At 37.1% G+C, this 23,493-nt stretch overlaps 1 protein-coding gene across 1 annotated transcript in view; it reads left to right on the top strand.

Annotated features, from left to right (window-relative positions):
• The first annotated feature begins 815 nt into the window (after positions 1 to 815).
• LOC103698442 (K(+) efflux antiporter 3, chloroplastic) overlaps positions 816 to 23,493 on the top strand; it is a 57,232-nt gene continuing 34,554 nt past the window's right edge. Inside the window, exons 1-7 of the mRNA XM_039131984.1 lie at positions 816 to 1,325; positions 6,446 to 6,835; positions 9,851 to 9,952; positions 12,469 to 12,549; positions 14,995 to 15,096; positions 20,923 to 21,000; positions 23,367 to 23,435. Of these exons, the coding sequence (XP_038987912.1) occupies positions 1,302 to 1,325; positions 6,446 to 6,835; positions 9,851 to 9,952; positions 12,469 to 12,549; positions 14,995 to 15,096; positions 20,923 to 21,000; positions 23,367 to 23,435 (846 nt within the window). The 5' untranslated portion in view covers positions 816 to 1,301. The remainder of the gene's footprint in view (positions 1,326 to 6,445; positions 6,836 to 9,850; positions 9,953 to 12,468; positions 12,550 to 14,994; positions 15,097 to 20,922; positions 21,001 to 23,366; positions 23,436 to 23,493) is intronic.

The following is a 23,493-nucleotide window of genomic DNA, read 5'->3' as shown; positions in this document are numbered from 1 at the left end:
TTCCATTAGAGAGCATAGAGAGAAGCAAAATTGTTAGAATTTCAAAAAATGCTTCAAAATTTCTGATTTTTTATTATTTTTTGGTATATTTATATTTTTAATCTAATCATTCTACATAAATAATGAATAATTAATATATTTATTATGCTATTATGAGATCATGATTCAAATCATGATTCAATTTCGGTTAAACCAACGATTGAATCCAAGACTCGTGACCTAGTCCTATTATAGTTCAATGAATGGTCCGAATTTTAAAATACTTGACTAAAGTTTGTCGATAGGATGAAAACATAGAATTATAGGAGGGTTTTTTCTTTCGCTTCTTGGGATTTAAGGTTCTTTTATTTCTTTTTCTTGGGATTTTTTTATTTTTCTTTTTCTTGGGGTCGATAAGATTCTTGCGATTTTCGCTTACCGTGGATGTTAAAATAGAATTTTTTTTTTAAATTTCTATTTTTTTTTGTTCTCTTCTTTTTTTTTTTTTTTTTCCCTCTACTTAACTTGTCCGATCCTCTTGGAACGGAATTTAATAATGTTTCATAGTTTCCCAAAGAAAAAGGTGGTTACTGCGCCACTTCCATCAAACTGCAAATCTAATAAATTTTATAATTAATTATATTTAACTTTCAAATTAAACTTCCTTTCTACCTGCGTACTTGTAGATCTTCTGCGTAAGATTCACAAATATGTAGCATTTGTTAGATATCCGTATTTTTTTATCAAAATATTCTTTTACTCCGTTGTTGTAGGTTTTTTCTTTTTCTTTTCTTTTTTATTTTTTTAGTGTGTTGGATACTCCGCTGTTGTAGTTTGGAGCCAAAAAAATCTTTCCTTTTTTCTTGGAGTGAATAGAGAGAAATAAAAAAATCTCCGCCATCCCGAAACTCTCCACCACGGCATTCACTCTCGGCGTTTGCACATCCGCGCGGCCCTCTCCTTACCTCTCCCTCCACTTTTGTCCTTATCCATTCCCCCTCTGATTATGGAAAAATAGCGATAGAACGGAAGACGATTCGAAATCCATATCTAAAAGTTCCCTCGTGCCCTTCGTTCTATTCTCTCTTCTATTATCTCCTCCGTTCCAAAGATGTTAACTAAATCTATAGAGGTCGACCTGATGCCATCCTCTCTGTCTAATCTCAAACATGAAATCTTGGAATAATATTCAAATCTACTTTTAGCTTCAGAACAAGTCGTTATTGTTACTCTTGGTGTTTCTTGTGAGAGATTGAGGTTGGGTACCGCTGATTTTGCGCTTTTTCCTCGTCCGTCCAAAAATTGTCGAGCTATTGGAAGCCATGGCTGAGTGCCAATGCTTCAAGGTGAGTATTAAATTATGTTCGCCTACTTTGTTCTAAATTTTTGTTCTTTTTATTATTCACAACCAAGATTCAGGGATATGTTCAAACGAGTACCTCATCATAATGCTACCTGTGCTTTCTAATGCCTGAAGGGTTTCGTGCTTAGGCATTTCTAGCCCATCACTGATTCATCTGTTGTTGTGAACTTTGATGCTATATTGGTTTCTGCTTGTAGCTTACAACTAGTGCATGCCCACTTTTGGTAGTCATATGAGTTGTATACCGGGAAAACTCTCCACCTATATTTAGTAGCATTGCTCTTGTTCAGTACATGCTGTTTGTTTGGGCTTTCTAATTCTTTGTTATGGTCAATGGGCTGACGAAGGAGTTATTCTTGAAGTTCCGTGAAGTAGCAACTTTCAATTGTCAGCACTATTGGAGTAAATAATTTTGTAGTGATAACAACTTCTAGTGGATAAAAGTCATGGAGCTTAGCTGTTAATATTCCAAGAAACTACAGAATGAAGCTGCAATTTCTTTGCTTTGGAAATTGAAAAGATTGTTTAACTCTGTAAAAGCATTGTAGGAGTAGGTAAAATAACTGCAAAAGATTATGGGTACAAGATAATGGTTGCATGACAAAACTTATCCTAAAATGATGACAAGCATAGAAACTATAATTTCACCTTGCCAATCAGATTACATGAGACGGGGGATCTTGTAGCTGCAGTCTGATCAATAGATAGAAATAGGGGATTTCCCTTATTTTTGAAAGATTCCCTCTTCTCTATCCATTCGCACTCATTCGATCTAGTAGAACAGATCAGGCCATCTATCGATTTGAAAATAACGTTCATCTCACTTTTCATTCATTTCCACCTTCACTTTGCTAATCGGCTTACATGAGAAGGGGGATATTGTAGCTGCATGCCAATAGAACAACATATGACCTCCAACTTTTTTTGACCCACTCTGGATCCTTGCTTGAACACTACTTTGTTTATGCACCAAAGTCGTATAGGTTCTCGAGGGGAGCGAGGTGGGGTTTCAGAGGTAAGGTTAGACCCACTTAATTAGGCTTTTGGCATGTTTAAATTTGTGCTACTACTGCAAAGTTCTCCAGGGGGTTAATGTAATGTCCAGAGCACTATACTCCACTAGTATCTTGGCTAGGTGGCTTCAAGGTGGTTGAACAAGCTACTTTGTTCCATAAGCTTATAGGATCAGGGTAATAGGCTGAAGTTGAACTCTAATTCAGGGGCTACAAGATGCATGATTTAATTAATGGCTAATTAGATAGTCTTGTTACATCTCTTGTGGTCCTTGCATCTAAGAAAATGACGTTACAACAAGCTCCCAAAAACCAGAATGTTGTGAGATACATCCCTCCATATGAGTAATTTACATTTATATTAGTTTTAGGTTTAGTTAACTTATTAATTTTCTACTATCCTTTCTATTACTCTATTATTAGGAGAAGTTGTTTTGGTGCTTTATATTTTCTTGCAATTTCTATGCTCAATATTCATGCTATTTTTAGTGAGTTTTTGAGTCTTAATTTTAAAAAGATGAGTGTCTACGAGTCTTCCTTTGGTCTAAGTTGGATTAAGAAAGTTTTAATGACTGTAATTGTGCTTTAGGTGATTTTGGTACCTTCCTAGTAGGGTTCCTTGGAAATATAAAGTTTTTTTATCTTTGAAATAAAAATTTTCTATCTTTGAAAGCTTTGGTTATTTTTTGCTTGCAAAGTAGATTATTTTAAGCAAGATATGCCATACTGTACCGACCGGGTGGTACAGGGCATACAATACCATAATGATTTAGTATCGGTACACGGTAGGAGGGGCGTACCGACATTCAGTATGCCGAATTGCTTCCGTACTGGGTGTACCGACATAGTAACAGGGTAGCACTGATACGGAGCCCGATATCGAGACGATGTATGACTATCGATTATAGATACTTAGGTAGGTTGACTGGAATCCTATTTTGAGTCAAATTATGTAAGAGTCGTGGGGTCATTATAGGTAAGTTGGGTCTCCTTTTATGATCATGAAATATTGTTCTAGTATTGTTTATTTGTATAACATGAAACCATAAAACAGTGATGAATTGTATATGATCTATATAATAAACATGTATAAATACGTACATGTGTGTGTATTGTGAATTAGCTCTTTGATGGATATTTTTCTTCAAGTCTTACTCTCTTTTCTCTCAGTTTCTCTTCCTTCAGTACCTGATTCTCTGAACTTCTCTATTAGCTCTCTAATTGCCTTTGTTTTTGCTGCTAATAAATAGAACTCCACGATCATCCTAGATCTAATCTTTTTCTCCAAATATGTTACAAGTTTATTTGTGGCCTTAACACAAAGTGGCCCCTTAATATTATAGCATCTTTTTCTAAGGAAAAATTACCTACATACCCCCTCAACTTAGGGCCAATTTAACTTACTATCCTTGAGTTTAAAAAATTCAAAATGGTCTTTGAAGTTAGTTAAGTGGTTCAATGTGGTCACGAGCCCTATCCATCGTCTAATGCAGCTAACATGTCTGATTCGTTTGGTTCGTAGAAAGAATTTTTTCTCACTGGAATGTTTTTTCTGAGAAGTTAATGTATAAGTATATGATTCCTCGAAAAGTAGTGTTTGCATGTTTGGTTGAGCATCTAGTTTTCTAAAAAAGTTGTATAAAATATTTGTTATGCTCTTAATAAAAGAAAAAATCTTATCCATTTTATCTAAAAGCGTAAGGTTATTTTTGAAAAAATATTTTTTCAATTTTCAACTAGTGGGAATTGGACTTTTCATGCCCTACATGGGTTTTTCTTTCCTATGAAATGTGAAAAATCTTATTCCCATAAAAAAATTAATTTTCTATCTCTTTTTTGAAAATTCCAACCAAACATGAGGTATCTCTCCATTTTCTTGCTGACCCGCTATCTCCCTCCTTTTCTCACGAACCAAACGTGTCCACCATCATAAAGGATAATTTGTCCTCATCTGAATGATTTATTTATCAAAAATTGTCCTCTATTCTCTTCTCATCCTTCCTTAATCCCACCACTTTCTTCTCTTCCAACATCTCCTCCTCCTATCTAAACCTCGCCGTAGTCCCTATCCCTCCTCTTTATCTAATCTGGTCTCATTTAAGTCCCTCTACCTAGTAAGTTGATGAAGCAGAGTTTGCAAATTCTGTTTAAGTGCTTGCATTGCATTATGGAACTAAGGTTCATCGAACCATGCTAAATCAGTTAGGTTAAAGTGTTCAAAATCGGACTGGTCGGTTATCAGCATTATTCAGTTGGTCAAATTGAGACGCTATAAACTCCTCGCTTAAAGACCTCTTTGACTCTCCCAACTTGCTCGACACCCTTGCCTCCCCTTTCTCCCTTTACCACCTCCTCCCTTGGCCTTTGTCCTTCAATGATGCCATCCGACAGCATCCTGTTCGACAATGGCGACGTCCTGGCTAGGCGAATCCTCTTTTTCTTTTGGTCCTTATTGTCGGATCTGGTTGCGTCAGACGACTCAGAGCCCTAGCGAAGCTTTTGCCTCCCCTCTCCCTCTCTCGCCTCCTCCTTTGGCCTTTGTCCTCCAATGATGCAGGTCAATAGTGTCCCGTCGATGTCTGATGATGATGATGACGTCCTAGCCAGTTGAGTCCTCTCTCTCGGTCGCCACCATCGGATCTGGAGGCTTCGGCCTCTCCTTCTCCTTTCTCCTTCTTCTCCCTTTCTCTTTTGTCCCTCTCTCCCCTAGTTCAGGTACGCCTTGGTTTGGTAAGGTATGTATCTGTACCATACCAAACCGATTACCAACCGGTACGATTTGTGGTACCGGTTCGACGAATCTTGCTGGAATTTTTCATATTTTGATCAAAATTAGAGCACACCTGCTTGTGTTGCATTGTTGGAACTGTTTCTTCGAAATTACAGCAACATGCAATAATGCAGTCAATAATGACTTTGTAATGTAAAATAGATGAAGTGGCCTACCTAACAACATAATTGATGTGCCAGATTTAGTAATATTGCTACTAAGATGAGTGATAATACCAATATTTATACAAATTTTATTTAAAAATCATTCAACTTGTCAAAAAAGTTGAGTTTATCAAGAAAGAAAAGGCAGGAATTTGATTTGAAGAGAGAACCTTTGTTAGCAAAATCTATTTTCAACTCTTTTTTATGTGACTAAGGAGAAAAATTGCAGTTCAAAGGAAACTATTTTAGAGCATATAGGCATCCTCTATTGTTTATTGCATAAGATTTTCTCTACAGCAGATGTTCGTTTCAATATATTTAGTGTACCATAATTTTATTCTTAAATTCTAAAACTTTAATATTATTTTTAGAAATAGGCCTGAAATCAAGGTTAGCCGAACTGGTACCAGGACCCATGCTGGTCGGCTATCGGTTTGGTATGGTATCGGTTTGGTACAGGGTGAGCCGGGTTATTCGCCCCGGTTCAATAGAGCATGATTCAATTCTTTTAAAGAGGTGGGGTGGGAGTGGGGGGGGGACTGGTTCAAACCGGTGTGAACCGAGTGGTTTGCACCGGTTCTGCTCCGATCCATCCAGTTCAGGGTGGTTTGGGCGGATTTCAAAATTTAGGGCTAAACCGACCTGGTTCTCCTTTAGTTCGGTTCGATACGGGGTGAACCAGGCGGTTCGGCACACCTTGGGCTTAATACATTATTTTGAATGCCTGGACTAGTGGAGCCACATTCAGTTATTGGTGAATAGTATAACTATCTGGCCTCGGAAAAAAATTTTCTGGCAGTTGGTTTCACTCCTGGGCAATGATGGAGACTAGATAAACAGGGGTTGTAGCTTTATTTACTATGGATCTTGATTATTGGTTCCATCCAATTCACCATGAATCTTGTCATTGGCATTTGCTTCATGTCTTTGCCGTGCTGCTTGTTATTTTTCCCCCGTTTCAATCATGTCAAAGGCTTACTAGTAGTTTACTATTGGTAATATTGTTTTGCAATATTATATATGCATCCTTTTGCAATGAATCTGTTTTTGATGCTCATTTTATGCTTATTTTAGTAACAAAAGTAAGCCACCATTCACAGTTGGGATGATACCTATGTTTCAATATTACTTATCTACTGCATTTGGTTATTTGCAGGGAGGTGTGCTTAGATATCCCAGAAATCTTAAAAAGGCTTGTCATCATGCATTAGCAAGTAATACTAGGCATTTCTGTGACATATTTTCTTACCGTAAACAGCATGTTGCTATTCCATCTGCTGTATCACATAGATACTGCCGTATGGTATTTGTACCAAGAAGAATTTCAGAGGGGCACTACATGCAGTCTGGTCACACAAGTTTTGGTTGGAGTGGTTCTTACTTTCACAGCCGCAGAAAAGCTTGCTGGCAAAGATTTCAGGCACACGCTGAGCTTGATGTTGCCAGCGCTATTGAAGTAATAAATGATTTAGGATTTGATACTCTTACATTCTTGGTTGTGACTGTTCTGGTTGTACCTGCATTCAAGATCATTAAAGCCAGCCCTGTGAGTCTTTGATGCTACTTTTTTATCATACATTATTTTTAATTTTATCTTTGTTTTATCTTGAACACTTGTCTATCAGTTAAGAATTATTTTCTCTAATTATGGCCAAATTGGACCGATTTTAAGTTATTTAATGAATCAGTACTGTTTGTTTGATGGCACATTAAAATACTGTGTACTTTTATTATATTTAGAAAATTTTTGTATCTTCATAATATTGTTTATTCTGAAGATTATTCATAAACGTAAAATGATCCCGACAGGGTTTTACATTGAATTAAGTTTGATTTTTGTTCATAAATTCTGCAAATGCAATGCTGTATGTAGATGTACTTTAATAAATCGATCCTCATATATAGATGAGTGTAACTCCCAGTTAAACCATGACAATAAGCATCAAACCTTGTTGCGACTATTTTTAGTTGGCTTTATCATTTATCATTTCCCGTTTAGGCTCCAACTGATGTTATATTTGCATTTTCTAATTATTAGTTATTGGCACTATTAAGGTTTGATATGCATTGTTGACCTGCGCTTCCTTGATAGCTTAAGTTGTGGTAATATCATGGTATTAGAGCTGCACATCATGGTTCAAATATCATTTAGACCATTTGTTTTTAATATCACCCATTCATTATCTTGAGTCATTTCTTCTCTTTGACTTGTTCCTAGTTGTTATCTTGAGTTGTTCTTGACTCGTTTATGTCCTCACAGGCGTAGTTCGGGACAAACACAAAAGACAGCCATGACATACTCCCCTAATTTAAAAAGGAAAGGCTGATATGGATAGAAAAGGATAAAATGAAAACCAAAAAGACAAAAATTGTAGAAACCGTAGAAAACAGCCACTCTCAAAGAGCTAGATGTGAATAAAATTCCAGCATAGTTGCTTGAATGCAAAAAAATCAAAATTGTCAAGTGTCTTTTGTTTGAAGAGCTTCGCATTGGTTTAAGAGGTAGAAATATACTAGTTGGAAGTACCATTTTGTATGAGGTTGGACGAGCTTAAGAGATTTTTGGGAACATGGAGACTAAGTTTGCTAATTTAAAGTTATAAAAGCACTTCCTTTTAGATACTCTTACATTGATAAGATTCAAAGATTTTATTGTTTAATCTCACAACTCCTTGGGTGGCACTTGACAACATTTGGAACTTTAAAGCATGGATGCCATCACAATCAAACTGATGACTGATCGGGTCCTTGGGCACACGGATCCCAATCCTTTTAGAAGGGGGTCAACTTGGTTGGTATCAATTGGTACTAAAAAGGACATAACTAGCAATAACTATTCTTTCTTCTTTATTCTTTTTTTATTCTTTTTTGTTTTTGATGTTTGTGTTTGAACGGGAGAACAGGAAAGCGGAAAGGGAGAGGAGGAAAGAGGAATGAGCATTATGCTAAACTTATGAATATGATTTCATGGAGTGGCTTAGTTAAAATTTAAGAACCATTAAAAAAACATTTCTAAAAAAATGTTAAAATTGGTGCTAGTTCCATTACTAGCACTGCAAACCTAGTCATGGACCCTAAAAACTCATTTAACCCTAGTAATGATCTAAACCATGGTTTGTCATGCCACCCCATATTGTTCGGTATGGGACATACATACTATACTGGGTGGAAATTGGTACGAAACTCAAGTTTGGGTTAGTATAGGCCTTGTACTATCCCATATCAAAGCGTAGCAAGGCATGTACTGACCCATACCGAGGCATGCCGACTTGTACTAAGATAAAAAAATGAGAAAAATGTTAGAGAGCTGTTTTGCTTCGGATATGTATCGTACCATACCAACCATACCGTACCGACTGTACCATATCGAACTGGTAAGGTACTAGTATGGTACCTGATATCGAGATTGCCAACCTAGATCTAAACAAAGCCAAAACAAGCCTTAACTAGCCTAAAGAACCATAAAAGAGGGAAAAAAAATGCTAGACAATACCAGCCTGGTCCTCAACTAATACCAGCACCCAGACCAAGTCTTTAGACGTTGCTTTAAAGGCTGTAGGATTGAAGCCATTCGTCCAAAACCCCTTCCCAGAACCTGATATGAAATGAGAAATAAGCAAAAGAAATCAGATTTTTCTTTTTTAATGTATGACTTATTTTAATCATAATCTGGGGTTCTGTTTATAATCTTAGTAGTTATCTGATTTATATGACTGTACCACCCTTCATCATCATCAGGCTGCTTGACAAATATGCACTCAACTAACATATTAAATATATACTGTAACCCTCTTGGATTACATGAGATAGTTCTTATACAATACATGAACGCCTCATTGAATCTTGTGACCACTATGATGTATTCTCCTATTAATTTTTATGATTTCCTGACTTTCTGATTTCCTCTATGCATTGCTTTACAAAAGGCTTCATAAAATGGTAAAAAAATCATTGCATAAACTGACTGAGACTGACTCGCATATGATCGTGAATTCGTGATGCTTTTAGTGTTATTCCTTCACTCCCATATGCATGCACAAACACATACTTATCGTTGGTTGGTTTTACTGAGCAATCAACCTAACTGTAAACTTCATTTTTTTTACACGTTGGGTCGTCACTTGTGGTGTTGATATAGGATGCAGCCCTCATTAAGAATACATGGAGAACAATGATTCCTAAAGCCAACCTTCAGAAGCTGTTTATGGTTTATTTGTTCTGGTTTTTTTTGGTAGTTTTCTTTAATATGAGATAGTCAAACTAGTTATTCCTCTCTCTCTCTCTCTCTCTCTAGGCTAAGATATATCTCTTTAAAGTAGGCTCCTAGTGATCCATCTGACATTCTAAAATATGATTGTAGTTAGCAACCTTTGCTTATCTATCTGGGAATTTGTGAGCTAAAATAACATTTGCGAATGATTGAATTTGAGTTTATTAAACTTAGTCTCTTTAGTTCTTATTCATATATTATAAAAGTCAAATGTACTTTATTTTGGAGTAGGATGTTGGACCTAGTTTTGTATCGTTTCATGGATGAATGTGTTTGCTTGTTTGCATGCAGATTCTTGGTTTTTTCTGTGCTGGGGTTGTACTTAACCAGTTTGGCCTTATTAGGAATCTCACAGATGTTAAACTTCTATCAGAATGGGGAATTCTTTTCCTGGTATGCTTTCTTTTATCTTCATTCCTTTATAGGGCTTTGCACTTTGTTAAAAAATCTGTTTTATTTTCCAGATCAAAAATAGATGAGTAAGTCATGGATATGGTCACCTTTGCATCACATGACAGTAACCATGACAATGTTGAACACAGCTTTCAATCTAATCAGTGTTCTCTTCATAGAGTAACATCTCTTCTTTTAAGCAAATGTATACATGCTGTCAATCCTATATAAATTGTGTATCCAAAACATATAAAAGTAAGAGAAGTGGAGAGTTATTAAAATCCTGTTTATGGAATTAGAGGCTGGGGCAGTCACGGTTCTCATCCTATACTAGAAATAGCGGAACCTAAATTATAACTTGCTTATGACTTCTTGGTCATGGTTTGCTGTTTTAAGCATCAGGAACATTTTACAGTAAACTATTCAGAGATTGACATATGGTCTGGGCAGAGAATAAATGTTAAGATCATATTCCAAAATTTTTCATTTTTCTTATATGGCAAACATGAGGTGTCAGAGCTTTCAATTACCTTGATTATGCAACACCTCGATGACACATGCCTTTGTTTCGAGTTATATTCTATGCCTGTGATAATAATGGCGTATCTACTATGTTCATCTATATCTGATTCTGATTTTTGATGGATCTGGATTGAAATTACAACACAAGCGTTGATCATTTGGAAGAAAACAGGATTAAAGATCGAGGTCAAAAATCACGTAATAGCGATGACAGAGCATGAGTGCAGGGAGGTGGATGTCATGGCTTTGATCACTACTGCAGACTTGCAGTAGAACATATAGAATTTCTTGCCAAGTCTTAAGTTTGTTATATGACCTCTTTGGTTTAATAAACAAGCATGGGAAACAAGCATTACCCCTTATACTTTTGGCACAATGGAGCCTACTTTATAAGTAATCTATCCAAACTTAGATGTCTGAAATCATGTCTTAAATTTCCCTTTTATTTGCCACTTCAACTCTTATTTGTTGTTCTCATTTTTTTTGACTAGTCAATCTGATGTTGCATCCTCACTTCACTTGGGTTTTGTCTACCCTACATTGCATATAGTTAAACTAACTTTAATCATTCTTATTTCTTATTCTCAATTTTGTTTAGTTATGCTAATCTTAAGCTACTATATCAATCATATGATATAACCTTTACCCTTTTCGACTTTACAACATATTGTCTTAAGAATATTAATCCTTCATTCTCGTGTTAAATTCATGTCATCTTCATGAAGAGATATTCTGATCCTTGCAATATAACTAACCTTATATTTCTTTTAGAAAAAAATTGTTTTAGCCTGAGTTAATGGTCACATAGCTTTAGAGATACATATAACTATGGATCCATATTCTATCCGTTCATCCTTTGTTTCTGAGAACTATAGTGGCCTAAGACTTTTAGCAATCATTTCATTTAGTTTCTTTTGCATGTTGACTTTGAACTTTATACTTAGTAACATTTCATTGTTTTATTCTTCAAAATTCAAATTTTATTTTTGACAATCCTTTCAATTCAATTTCACCTTTTCCATAGTCTTAACCAATGTTTTGAGTTTGGTATCGAGACCCCATACCAATAGCTTATTGGGTCGGTAGTGATGAAACACAGGGTGTAGCCAGCAAGTACTATGACCAGCTAAACCATGCTAAGCGAGCTAACAAATTCACAGGCGAAGACTAAGCAAATATTGAATGTTCTTATGAATTTTCCATGTGTTGATAAGGGGATGTACCAAGCCCCTGTACCAGATTAGCGCCATACCAAGTCATTATTATAGACCTCATACTAGCCTGTGCATAAGTAGTACCATATGAGTCCGTACTTAAAACCAAGCTCTCAACTACCAAGCACATTCTATAAATAGTACATATACAGATGACCTCAACAACATCGACCAGAAACACTTTTTATAAATAGCATATTGTTCACTTGTGCTTGCTCTTATCACTCTTATATGTATAATGTACTGCTCCTATCACCCACCAAAAACATCTCGACATATTCCGATCTTGTGCTTTTTCCACATCAAGAAGGCCTGGAGAAGCTATATCTTGCAAAGATATCAAAAAACTATAGGGCTACTTGTTGGAACGAATTTATAATGTGGTAATTTGACTTTTGGTTGGCTTATTTAAATGTATAGAATTACACTAGGTTATAAATCCTCCTTTGTAATATCAATGTTATAGGCGTACGGTTTGTGTATATACTATACTATATTACTGTCCATATACAATGAAGTACCAACATTTGAAATGTGTTATTACTCTTGATACAGTTTAGTGACTTATAGTGGGTCCTCTCAATGAGATATGCCAAGCAATTTGAATGATGTCAAATATATGAATCATTTATTTGAATGGCATTCTTCAAGTTTCTTTAGTTTTACTTTCACATTGCAATGCGACTGTTATCGATTATCCAATTTTTTTGTTTTGTTTAATATTTCTACTTTGTAGTATTTAACTCACAAGTTATACCAAACTTCTGTGATTTTTTGCAGTTGTTTGAGATGGGATTGGAGCTCTCATTGGCACGCCTAGGAGCTCTTGCAAAATTTGCCTTTGGCATGGGGTTGACCCAGGTCTGATATCAACCATTGTTCTCTTTTTGCAACTAGTGATTATTGGGTTTCTAATTATGCTATTCATAGTTTAGCTTATTTTAATATTCTTAGTGCTATTGTGTATGGGCAACTGCTTATGCATACATGAGAATGCACTTTTTTTATTGTGTAAGAATTGGAACAAGGTGGATATACTCATTGTCAAGATGCAAGTAGATTGCTGTCCTCATGTGAAAATTTGTTTATGCTATCATTATCTATTATCATATTTTTATCTATGAGTCCTGGTATGCATTGGTATTAGTCCAATTGGGCGTGTAATGTGCCATAGCACCCATATCATGGTATACCGCTCCCATATTGAGGTGTATTGATCATGTACCAATGCCATACTGCTAAATACACATTTTTTATATTTTCTGCTCATTTGTAATAAGGCGTATCAAGATGTAATGTGGCACCATCTATTGTACCAGTGGGCGATCGTTGCAACACTGCTCCTTGAGATTTGAATCCTTGATGGTGCATCGGCAATAACAAAGATTTGGGGGGTCTTAGTCACTGGCTGGCATGGCACATGCAGTGGCACAAGGCACATGCTGGCACACCCTTGGCAGGCCACGGAAATGGCCTTTCCACCCATTTTTTCATAATCTCTTGGAAATTGCATGCAAAAATCACATATTCTTGAAAATGATAGATAAGGATTAGTTGTTGTCCTAATTTTCTGTTAAAACAACACCAGATAGACTTAAACCTTGGTGAAAGTGGTACGAGACATTATAATGGTGGGCTGGAGAAAAAGGTGTGCAGTCTATATGCATGCTATGCAAGCTCACTATCTATAACTACCCAGAACCTCACTGAAAAAGGCTAGCTAGAAGTTGTAAGTTGGGGTCCTTGTCCCTACTTACATGCCTAAGAGCTCCCCAACATAACCAATGTGGGACACAATGGATGCCTGCATGGGTCCCCACACTAAATGTATAGGGCTAATACCTTTTTGTGCTCAGTATGTTTTCAATTGAGGATCAATTGCTCACCCTTTTGAGCTGTGAGCTATTGAGCTTCTTGATGATGTGGCCTGCAATTTTACCACTACAATGAGGTGTAAGCTATTTTTCGTGAAATTTACACTAATGTATGACTGTATTCACTTTGTATGAGAACTTGAGTAGCAAGACCTCAGCCACAAAGATGATTTGTTATCCAAAAGTTTTTCTTCTGCATATTCAATCAAGTGATGTGTTTGCTCTTTTTGCATGGATTGACAACGTGAGGAGCCTCTCATGTAGCAAAGATGTAACTTTTAATCCTATTTAAATTATATTAATATTGTTTCTACTTTTTGGGGTATTAGGAGCAGTTGCTTAGCCCAATTTGGATCAAAGGAGAGTGGTTTCTCCCAAGCTTTAGAAGCTTTCTCAATTCCATATGACAATCTAGGCCCAACATTAACTTACCCAATATTCTTTTTTTTTGTCGTGCTTGGTAGTTGAAAGACCTGTACTGGTCGTGGCTATTATATTTAAATATATTAATCTTGAACTCCTAGAAACCTTTAACCTATTCTATTGAGCCTGATTTTCAGAGTTGTCTGATTTCACATAGATATCTATTGCAGGATCAAGTCCACCTCCAGAAGACTTCCTAGTTCCTCTAAATTTATTTTTCAACAGTGGCATACATCTGATCATTGCAGGATCAAGTCCACCTCCAGAAAGACTTCCTAGTTCTTCTAAATTATTTTTCAACAGTGGCATACGGCTGATCATCTTTAAAACTTCAGTGTCTTGAATATCAGTATAGTTTGGATGTCAGACCATGGTTTCAAAAATTGCTGAAATGGGACGGTATGACTGGTACAATACCATTTTTGGCTTGAAACCGACACCAATATGGGTGCCGGGATGCCAGAATAGCTGTACCAATATGCATTAGCCGTATCGGTGTGTACCAGTGGTCTTTATTGACCATATTGGTCAGAACCAATGGTTTTTCATTTTTTTTGAAAGATGTTAGTTTTGGTATGTATTTTCGATGCCGATACTGCATCGATTCTATACCATTCCGATGGAAAACCAGTATAGGGTTTAGTATTGATATTTAAAACCTTACTTTGAACCACTACTAGCTGATCAAGAAAAAAAATGAGAACAATATTAGAATTCTACATATGGAGGAGGATGAAATCTTTGCCATTTGCAAGCAATCAACTAGAAAGTTACAGCTTGTGGTTCTTTCCTCCTGTTCATGAGATTTAAATTGCCAGTTTTCTGCATTTGAATTTGGAATATGCTCACTCATTCTATATCATGTTAGAGTATGCTGCTAGTGCTATTATTTTTATATTATTCTTTGGAGATACATAATTTTAGTCTAGGTTGCTGATTACTTTGTGTGCTTTTGCTAGTTTCTTAAACATGACTATGAATTGTGTTTTGCCTTTTCCATACCTTGAAGGTCGTGTTGTCTACACTTGCTTTTACTGCATTTGAGCTTCCTCCTAATGGGGCTATTGGAACAAAAGTTTTGGAGTTCCTTTTTCATTCAAGACCTGATCTGGTGAGAATATTCCTTGAAATTCCAAATGGAAAGTATATAGGAAATTATTTGTGTTACTTAATTTCCGTTTATAAAAGTAGGACTTTATTATTTTTTTGTAAGTTGGTGCTGCATACAATTCATTGCACAGTTCAGAATTTGTTTTGGAGTGTTGCATACAATTCATTGCACAGTTCAGAATTTGTTTTGGAGCAATCTTACGCTGAGTGGAGAGCTGAACTGCTATCAACATTAATTTAGAAACCCTGGCATTGTTTTTTTCCCCCCATAATATCTGTAAGAATATAGATGCATATTGTATACTTCCATGTGCACATGCACATTTGTGAGTATTTGTTTGGTTTAGATACTCATTACTTGTATATTGTTTCATACTCAAATATAGCGGACATGAATAATCATCCATTCTAATGTATTGTATATAGCTTTCATTGTCGTCCCTAACCAAGTCTCAAATCTCAGTTTAGGTTAGGGCATGGTCTGCCATACCGGTCAGTACGTACCGGTCCGGTCTGGGACCGGTACTGGATCAGCGTGGAATCAGGTACTGATAGTTTATTATTGAAGAATCGGTACAGAACCGGTACAGAACCGGTTCGGACCGGTACGGGACCGGTTCGGATCGGTACGCCACCGGTATGCCACCGGTACGGACCGGTATGGGACCGGTTTCGTACCGGTCCGGGCCGCCACCGGTATGCCGACCGGTACCGGGGCCGGTACCGATACGGCGGCCCCTGGGTTAGGGTTACAACTCAACAATATGTATTCCAGTTTTGCCAGTTCTAACCGAGGAATGATATAAAAAAATTCAAGAATATTTGAGATTCCAGGAAAAAAGAAAATAAGTTGATAAAATACATTCGGCAAGTTCAGAGCATAATGTAACTTTTAGGACTTTGGTATGGTGTTTCATGCTGAATCAACAGAAACAACGCCTTTTAAAAGATTAATATCATATGTTGTGCTATTTTAGATTGTAATATATCAATTTCATAGTTCGATGATTTATGAGATCTGGGCTTTAGGATAGCCAAACCTATGTCAGAAAATCTCTCTCTCCTTTAAATTTCTTCAAAACTGAACATGAAATTGCTTCCAAATCTCCTCAACAGCTCATGAATCCAAGTTAGTGCTTGAAAAAATATTTTCTAGAGTACAAAGAAATGAAGAAATGACTAACAATTAGCACATTTTGTCGATATAAGCAATATACTTGGCCCTACAAGTTACTCTAAACCAAGGATTGCTGAATCGAGCCGTATCAGCCGGTTGAGCCCGAACCAAGTCGACCCGGTCTCCGACCGGGTCGGTTCTCTAATGAAAAATAGTTTCGGAACCTGATTGGATGTGGCTGGAACCGACCGGAATCGGATGGTTTCATCGGTTCGTACCGATACCGAACTGTACCGGTCGGCCTGTTTCGTTCGGTTCGAACCGGTACCGAACCGTACCGGTCGCCGACCGATACGAGTCTCGGTACCGGTTTGACGAACCTTGCTTTCAACCACAATTTGAAATCAATCCGCATTCATAATCAATTTTGGCTGAAACCATGGTATGCTGAATCGGCCCGCACCGAACCGGTCCGGTACAGCGGTGGAAAACGGTACTGGCCCGTACCGGCGCATACCGATTCGAGCCGGTCCGAAAGAAAGCTTAGTTTTAGTTTTGAATTTTTGATTGAAATCTAAAACCGTTCCTACAATTTCCTTCTACTGAATCTCTAACATGTTGCAAAAATTTTTGAGTTTCATGGGTTATGATTACAACTTATCTTGCTTATTATTGTAAAACTTTGTATCCACTCAATTTCCATCATATGTCTTGCACAAAGGAAGCAACTTGCTATATTTGTCTATTTGAATTTTTATTTCACATAAGAAACCCTATGATCAATGTTCACTAAACTAGTACTGGACCTGTACTAGTTGACCACCAATCCGTTTGAATGCAGGGTACGATCTGGGATACTGGTCAGCTGATCGGTACACCATTTTTTTTCTTCTTGTTTTCTCTTTTTTTGTTTTCACTTATAATTTTGATAATTATTATTGTCTAGTTTGTAATTTTTATGTCATTTTTTACCGTGAAATTTAATTGAAGTCAAACAGTTATGTATTTATAATTAAATATACATACAGTACAACAAATGAAGTACTTTAATGTATTTAAAATACAAAATACGTATTGCAATCTAAAATCTTGTGGAATGTCGATGTGCTTCGTAGATGTTGGAATTGCGTTTATAGTTCGGGCCTAGCACAACAGACCAAAACTCCATGAGTATTGTAGAATAGTCCTACATCTATGTCCTCCCATAACCTGCGCCCGTTAGATAGCTATTCTAAAGGAGTAATCTATGTACCTTGGATGGGTACCCTACGAGGAGTCATCTATCTGATACTAGGCTGGCCAATTTTTGGCTTCAAAATGGAAAAGGAGGAAGAAGGAAGAGGGGAGGGGAATTACCCATTTCTACCTTCAATCTAGCTTAGATCTGCAAAAATCCGACCCTTCCAACAATTTTTTCGATTAAAAAAAAAATGAGGGAGAGGTTGAGTAGGCGTGGGAGGCCTCTCCCACCTCAATTATTTAAGAGGGAAGAGGTTGATTGAGACCGAATTGAGCCAAACCCCCAGGTTTGTCCTGGTACCACTTAAATCGCTCGGTGAATTATCTTGGTTTCCTGACGATTCAGCTCGGTTTGCCCTGAAACGGGCGGTTCGGGGTGGTATAGTCAACCATGCTTATTATAGATGGAGATATACTACATAAAGAAATTGATTGCAATAGAATTGTATAGGGTTTTCAAGTGCTTGAAGCCCTTGGTAAGTGCTTTCCCAATTTTCCTTAGTGGCAATTGATCAAAATTTTTGTTGATTTGGCAAGTCCATGTTGTATTGTTTTTCTGAAACCTATATCTCCAGTGATGTATTTCACTTAACATTTCACAAGGGATAAACCTTTGGTGTTGCGGCTCCTCTTCCAACTTTGTCGGAGACAAAACCTTCGTTTACCTTTGATGATGTCTTGCTTCCCTGTACATTATGCAAATGCTTGGGAACTACTACCTATAAATTTTTTTCTTAATTTCAATTACTCTTGTCCTGTGTTCATTTGTAAGTTGAAGCCTAAATGAGCAGAGGGTTGACTGCTTGTCCATTTTCATTTTAAACATGGAATTCCTTATCGAGGGCCTATTTGGCATTGCTTTTATTTCTTGTTTTATATTTTTAAAAAGAAAATCACAAAAGCTAAGACAAAACATGTTTGATGCTATTTTTTATATTTTCTATTTTCTCAAAAGCATGGTATGCTGAATCGGCCTGTACCGGCCGGTTCAGCCTATACTGGACTGATCCGGTTTAGCTGTGAAAAACGGTTCCGGCCCTAAAGGGCCGCAAACCGAATGATAAATCCACTGTACCGGTGCGAACCCGACCGGTTTGCACTGGTACAAGTCCGGTATCGGGCAAACTAGACCGGTTCGCACCGGGGCACGCTGCCTCGCGCATGGGGCAGCGTGCTCGCTCGTGGTTCCCTGAGCTGGGCAGAGTTCCCGCGTGCAGTTCCCCGCGCTGGGCAGTGTGCCCACGGAGGTGCGCGGCGGGAACCGCGCCCGTGCGGGGTCCCTTCGCCGGGCCTTTAATGCCACAAAGTGGCATTTAAGCCACTCTGTGGTGCGCGCCCGCGAACTCTTTTTTTTCCTTCCGTGGTGCTTCTCTTTTGGCTAGTTCGGTAGACGACCGGTACGCCTACCGGTTCCGGTACGGCGTACCTTGTTCAAAAATCACTTTTATTATTTCTGAAAATAAGAAACATGTTTTTTATCACCACTACCAACGATGCCTCCAACAACACCACCACTGTGGTCGTCTTTGCGGCTACTACCACTACCGTCGCCGCCACCGTCTTCACGGCACCACCCTTGCCATATTGCCGACACCCACACTACCACTATCTGTGCCACTGCCACACCACTGCTGCCATCATCGCCATCTCTACTAAATAACTAACACTTTTGCCACTATTACTCAGTACCATCTCAACCAAGGTTCGCGATCTCGGTACTGAATCTATATTGGTACCATATTGATACAATGTCTGTATATCCATACGAGGGTCGGTTCGGCATACCAAGATTTAGTATGTCCCCTATATGGAGATTTGATTCGATAGTATGGTATGGAACGCATGGTACATGGATGTACGTATTGGTATGGCGAACCTGACTTTCCACCACACTACCACTGTCATTATCAAGGCTTGCAATCTCGTTACCGGATAACGTATCGGTACATTATCGGTTCAGTACGGTATGATATACCTCTATGCCGAAATAGCTCTCTTACACATTTTTTCAATTTTCATCTTGGTATGAATCGGTACACATCTTAGTATGCCTCGGTACGGCCGTACGGGGCTTGTACCGACTTAAATGTATGTTTCGTACCAGTTTTCTTTCAATATGGTACGGTACTGTATGCTCCATACTGGACGGTACAGCGAACCTCATTATTGTCACCTCCACTACATCACTAGTGTGCCCGCCACTGCCGCCACTAGAGTCGCCATAAGTCACTTTTCAGAATCTATTAGAATTTTAGTTGCTCAAAATGATTGTAAGTGAGATAGGAGAAATTTTAGAAACTACACTTCTTCTAGAGTTTTAATGCTTATATGTTCAACTATTGTGTTAGTGCATAACCATAGTTGCAAGTACCATGCAAGATATTACACTTTGGCACTAGATTTTAATACACTTTTAACTTTTTTGTGATGGACCATGGGAGAACCGGGACTGTTATCTGGTTCTCAATAAAAGACTGCCAGTGGCAAATGAACAGCCAGAGGGCTGTCTAACACATAGCTAGTACCTAAGCAGGTCGCCATCCAGAGGTCAAGGAAGCCCAAATAATATATTAAGAACAAATATTAAATATAAGGATGAACCTAATAGATAGTTATAATCTAATAAATGGAACACAATTTATCAAATCATATGTAAATCAATAAGAACTATCAGCTTGGTAACAACCAACATAATGTATAAATAGTTTCTTCTTCTATACTTGAACATGATGCAAAATGTTATCGGGTGCTTAAGCTTCACGTAGCAAGACCATGTAGGCGACCGAAGTGATCATGTTTCAAAACATTGCTGATGCTAGTTCACTGTTTTGAACCTTTAAAATAGTTACAAGTAGTCAATTATAAGTAAAATGCGGTTGTTATCTTTTGCGTTGCAACAAAAACTTGGAGATCTGTGTATAATTTTCAGAATGGTAAGGATTATGTGAATCAAGCAATGTCACCGTGAGTTTCACTTGCGAGTGGTATGGGGCATAACTTGTCTGATCAAGTTGGATAAAGATCAAGTCCTTAACAATTAATAGAAGGGTGATCAGAACTAACTGACCTACCCCACACTATTTTCCTTTTTAATGAGACCCATATTATCATTCTTCTCTTGTAACTTTTACTTCTGGATGTGTAGTTGTCTGATTATAGTGGTGAACAAACTCTCTACAATTGTTTATGTGGTTTTAATTTATCCACTATATAATTTATGTTGGTCAGTTAAATGCTTATAGTTATACAGTCCCTATAGTTATACAATCTTTAATCTTATGTTATCCTTGTTTTGTCATTATGGATTTATATTTCATAAGTAAACATTTCAAATGTTGTAAATGTTGCTTAGTCATCTCAAGGGCGCCTATTTGCTTATATGTAATGAAGCAAATGCTTTATATAAATAAGGCTCCATTGTTTTTAGTTTTATTTTTGGGACTTGAGATTATCTGGTTTAAGTGAAAACAGGTAAACATCAGAAGCGTTGACGAAGCGATAGTGATTGGTGCTGCTCTTTCATTATCATCTTCTGCTTTTGTTCTACAGGTGTGCATCTTTTTAACTTCATATTGATTAGTATATTTGGAGCTAAATTGGTACCTGAATTGTTTGGATGGTCTAGAAACTCAGTTTGTCCCATTTAAACTTTGTTAAATCTCGAGCAAATTGAAACTAGTCACTCACAATACAATGTTTTATAGATTGTCAGCATTTTTGGAGAATTTTTTTTTCTTCTGTATTCAAGTCTCATTATTAGCTCTAGTTGAATTTATTTATCACCTTGGATTATTTTTTCTTCTGCATTGATACTCTTATAATGGAAAAAAAGCTTTTTTGGCATGTGTGCAATGTCATGAAGAGTCATATTACAAACTTTTACATCTTTGTTAATGCATATTTTGAGTGTACGGAATTTAGACCAGGTATTAAATTTAACCGTTGAAATTTGCAAAATATGTTCTGTAATTTAGTTATTAAAAGGCCTAATTTTATCGATATGAGTTTCAAGCTTGTTGGAGGAAGATGGAGAATTAATGTTAGGTTAGCACATCTTGACCTTTACAGGTAAGTTGTCTCATCTATTCAAGTTCAGTTTTATGAACTAAAATTTGATCCATCAAGATCTGCATTTCTATAATTGGCTCTCAGTCTGATGGCAATCCTTTGCAATTTATTGTAGATTTCCTAGCCAGTGATATCACTGAAATAGGAATATTGCAATCATATAGTAGTTAACAGTTTAAGGAGCAACAGTATATCACACATGCAAAAGATGAATTGGAGAAGGTTTAAAAGCCTAAGAAGATCATTGGGACTATTATGTTAGAAATTAGAAAATGGCAACGAGTGTTATCTATATGATAATCCAAAATCCTGATTTAGTGCATAAGACATATTTATGCATGAATTACAATTTGAACAAAGATCTAGGATACAACTTTGGGAGGAATGAATGAATTGGTGCAATTGGTGATTATATCATAAGTTTCATGTGTCACCTTACAAAACCATTTACAACCAGTTAAATTCTTGACTATTGAGCATCAGGAAGTCTCCACTGCCCGACTTCTTGATAAAAAGCTGACATCTCCTTTGACACGGCAGCTACCACCATTAAGGGTTCCATTGGGCAAAATGATGATACAAGAGATCTTCAATTTCAGGAGTATAAGAAAAAATGTGATCAATCGAGGAAACTTGATTGTGCACAGTTGAACTACCAAGTAAGGCAATTGGGGCAGTAAGAGGTTCAATTTCTTCATGACGTGCTGCTGGTGCTATTGGGTGGCATTGAATAAGAATCTTTATTGGAGGAGGCATGATAGCTATTGCAATAAAAGAGGAAGAGCCTCATGGTATGCCGTACAGGCCAGAACTGTACCGTACGAACATTGTGCTAGCGTGGCACCGGTACTGAGATGGCAAATCTTGAAGAACCTAGAGTATGTACTATGCGGTGTTGATTAAGGAATAATGACCACCATTCTATAAGAAAATTAGTCAAAGGATGGGACAATACTGCAGACTGAGTAGGTGAAACTTCATTGAAGCTATGTTACAGGTTGCTGATTTGCTTTGTGTAAATATGCTAATTTACTTGAGACTTTGCATAACGATGGGTACGGTGGGCCAAGCCAGGCCCGAGCCAACATTTTCCCTAGCTTGGCCATCGAACCCAACCCAAGCCTGAAATAAACCCAAAAGGGGAGCCCAAACCCAAGAGTTATGAAGATTGATCATGAGATTGAATAGTTGAGCCTAGCCCATTCTAGAGAGAGTTATACACCTTTTCATTTTTCTTAATTTGTGCTAGACTGAGGAAAAGAAAACCTCCATTGCCATTATGAAACTGCGGGATTAAAATAGAACCTACTTTTTTCTTTTAATCAAGTGGAATGGGACAATACAAGAGAAATCCTAATATTGTGATATCCATCATTTTGGCCATGGCTAAATAATGTGTGAGAGAGCATAGGGCACCGGCAAACTTTTAATAGGAAAATTGTGAAAGAACAAAGAATTGTCAATAAACAAGATGATGATGATGATGACAATGACAGGAAGAGCATGACTAAAATGATAAGTTTATAGATTTTTTTAATGTAACCTTCAACAGTTAAAAAAAAGGTATTATATGCTTTTTTTTCTTAAAAAAAGCTTACCATATGGAAGGAATAACATTGGGATTGGAAAAGAGTGACACCTCAAGGCTTTCAATCTCTTAGTACTGTAATTATGTATATCTAGGTAAAAAAACTTTAAAAGAAATTTAAAGAGGAATAAATTATGTAAGGGTTGCATATCTCATCTCATCACATCACTTAATTATAGATAATGAACAAAATATTGCAAAGGTCAAATTGTCAATCCACCATGTAATATATTGACATTCTATGCTATCTCCTGTGTAGCTTCTAGCCGAGAAAGGTGAGCTTCCTACACGATTTGGTTCTGCGACTTTGGGAATTCTTCTTCTGCAGGTTATTATTCTTTTAACTTTCATACTTGCAAGTTTCGTAAATTGTCTGTTTCTCTATT

The sequence above is a fragment of the Phoenix dactylifera genome, chromosome 11 (assembly GCF_009389715.1).
Source record: "Phoenix dactylifera cultivar Barhee BC4 chromosome 11, palm_55x_up_171113_PBpolish2nd_filt_p, whole genome shotgun sequence".
Classification (NCBI taxonomy): domain Eukaryota; kingdom Viridiplantae; phylum Streptophyta; class Magnoliopsida; order Arecales; family Arecaceae; genus Phoenix; species Phoenix dactylifera.
The sequence above is the reverse complement of the archived record's forward strand: the minus strand, read 5'-3'. Positions and strand labels throughout refer to the sequence as shown.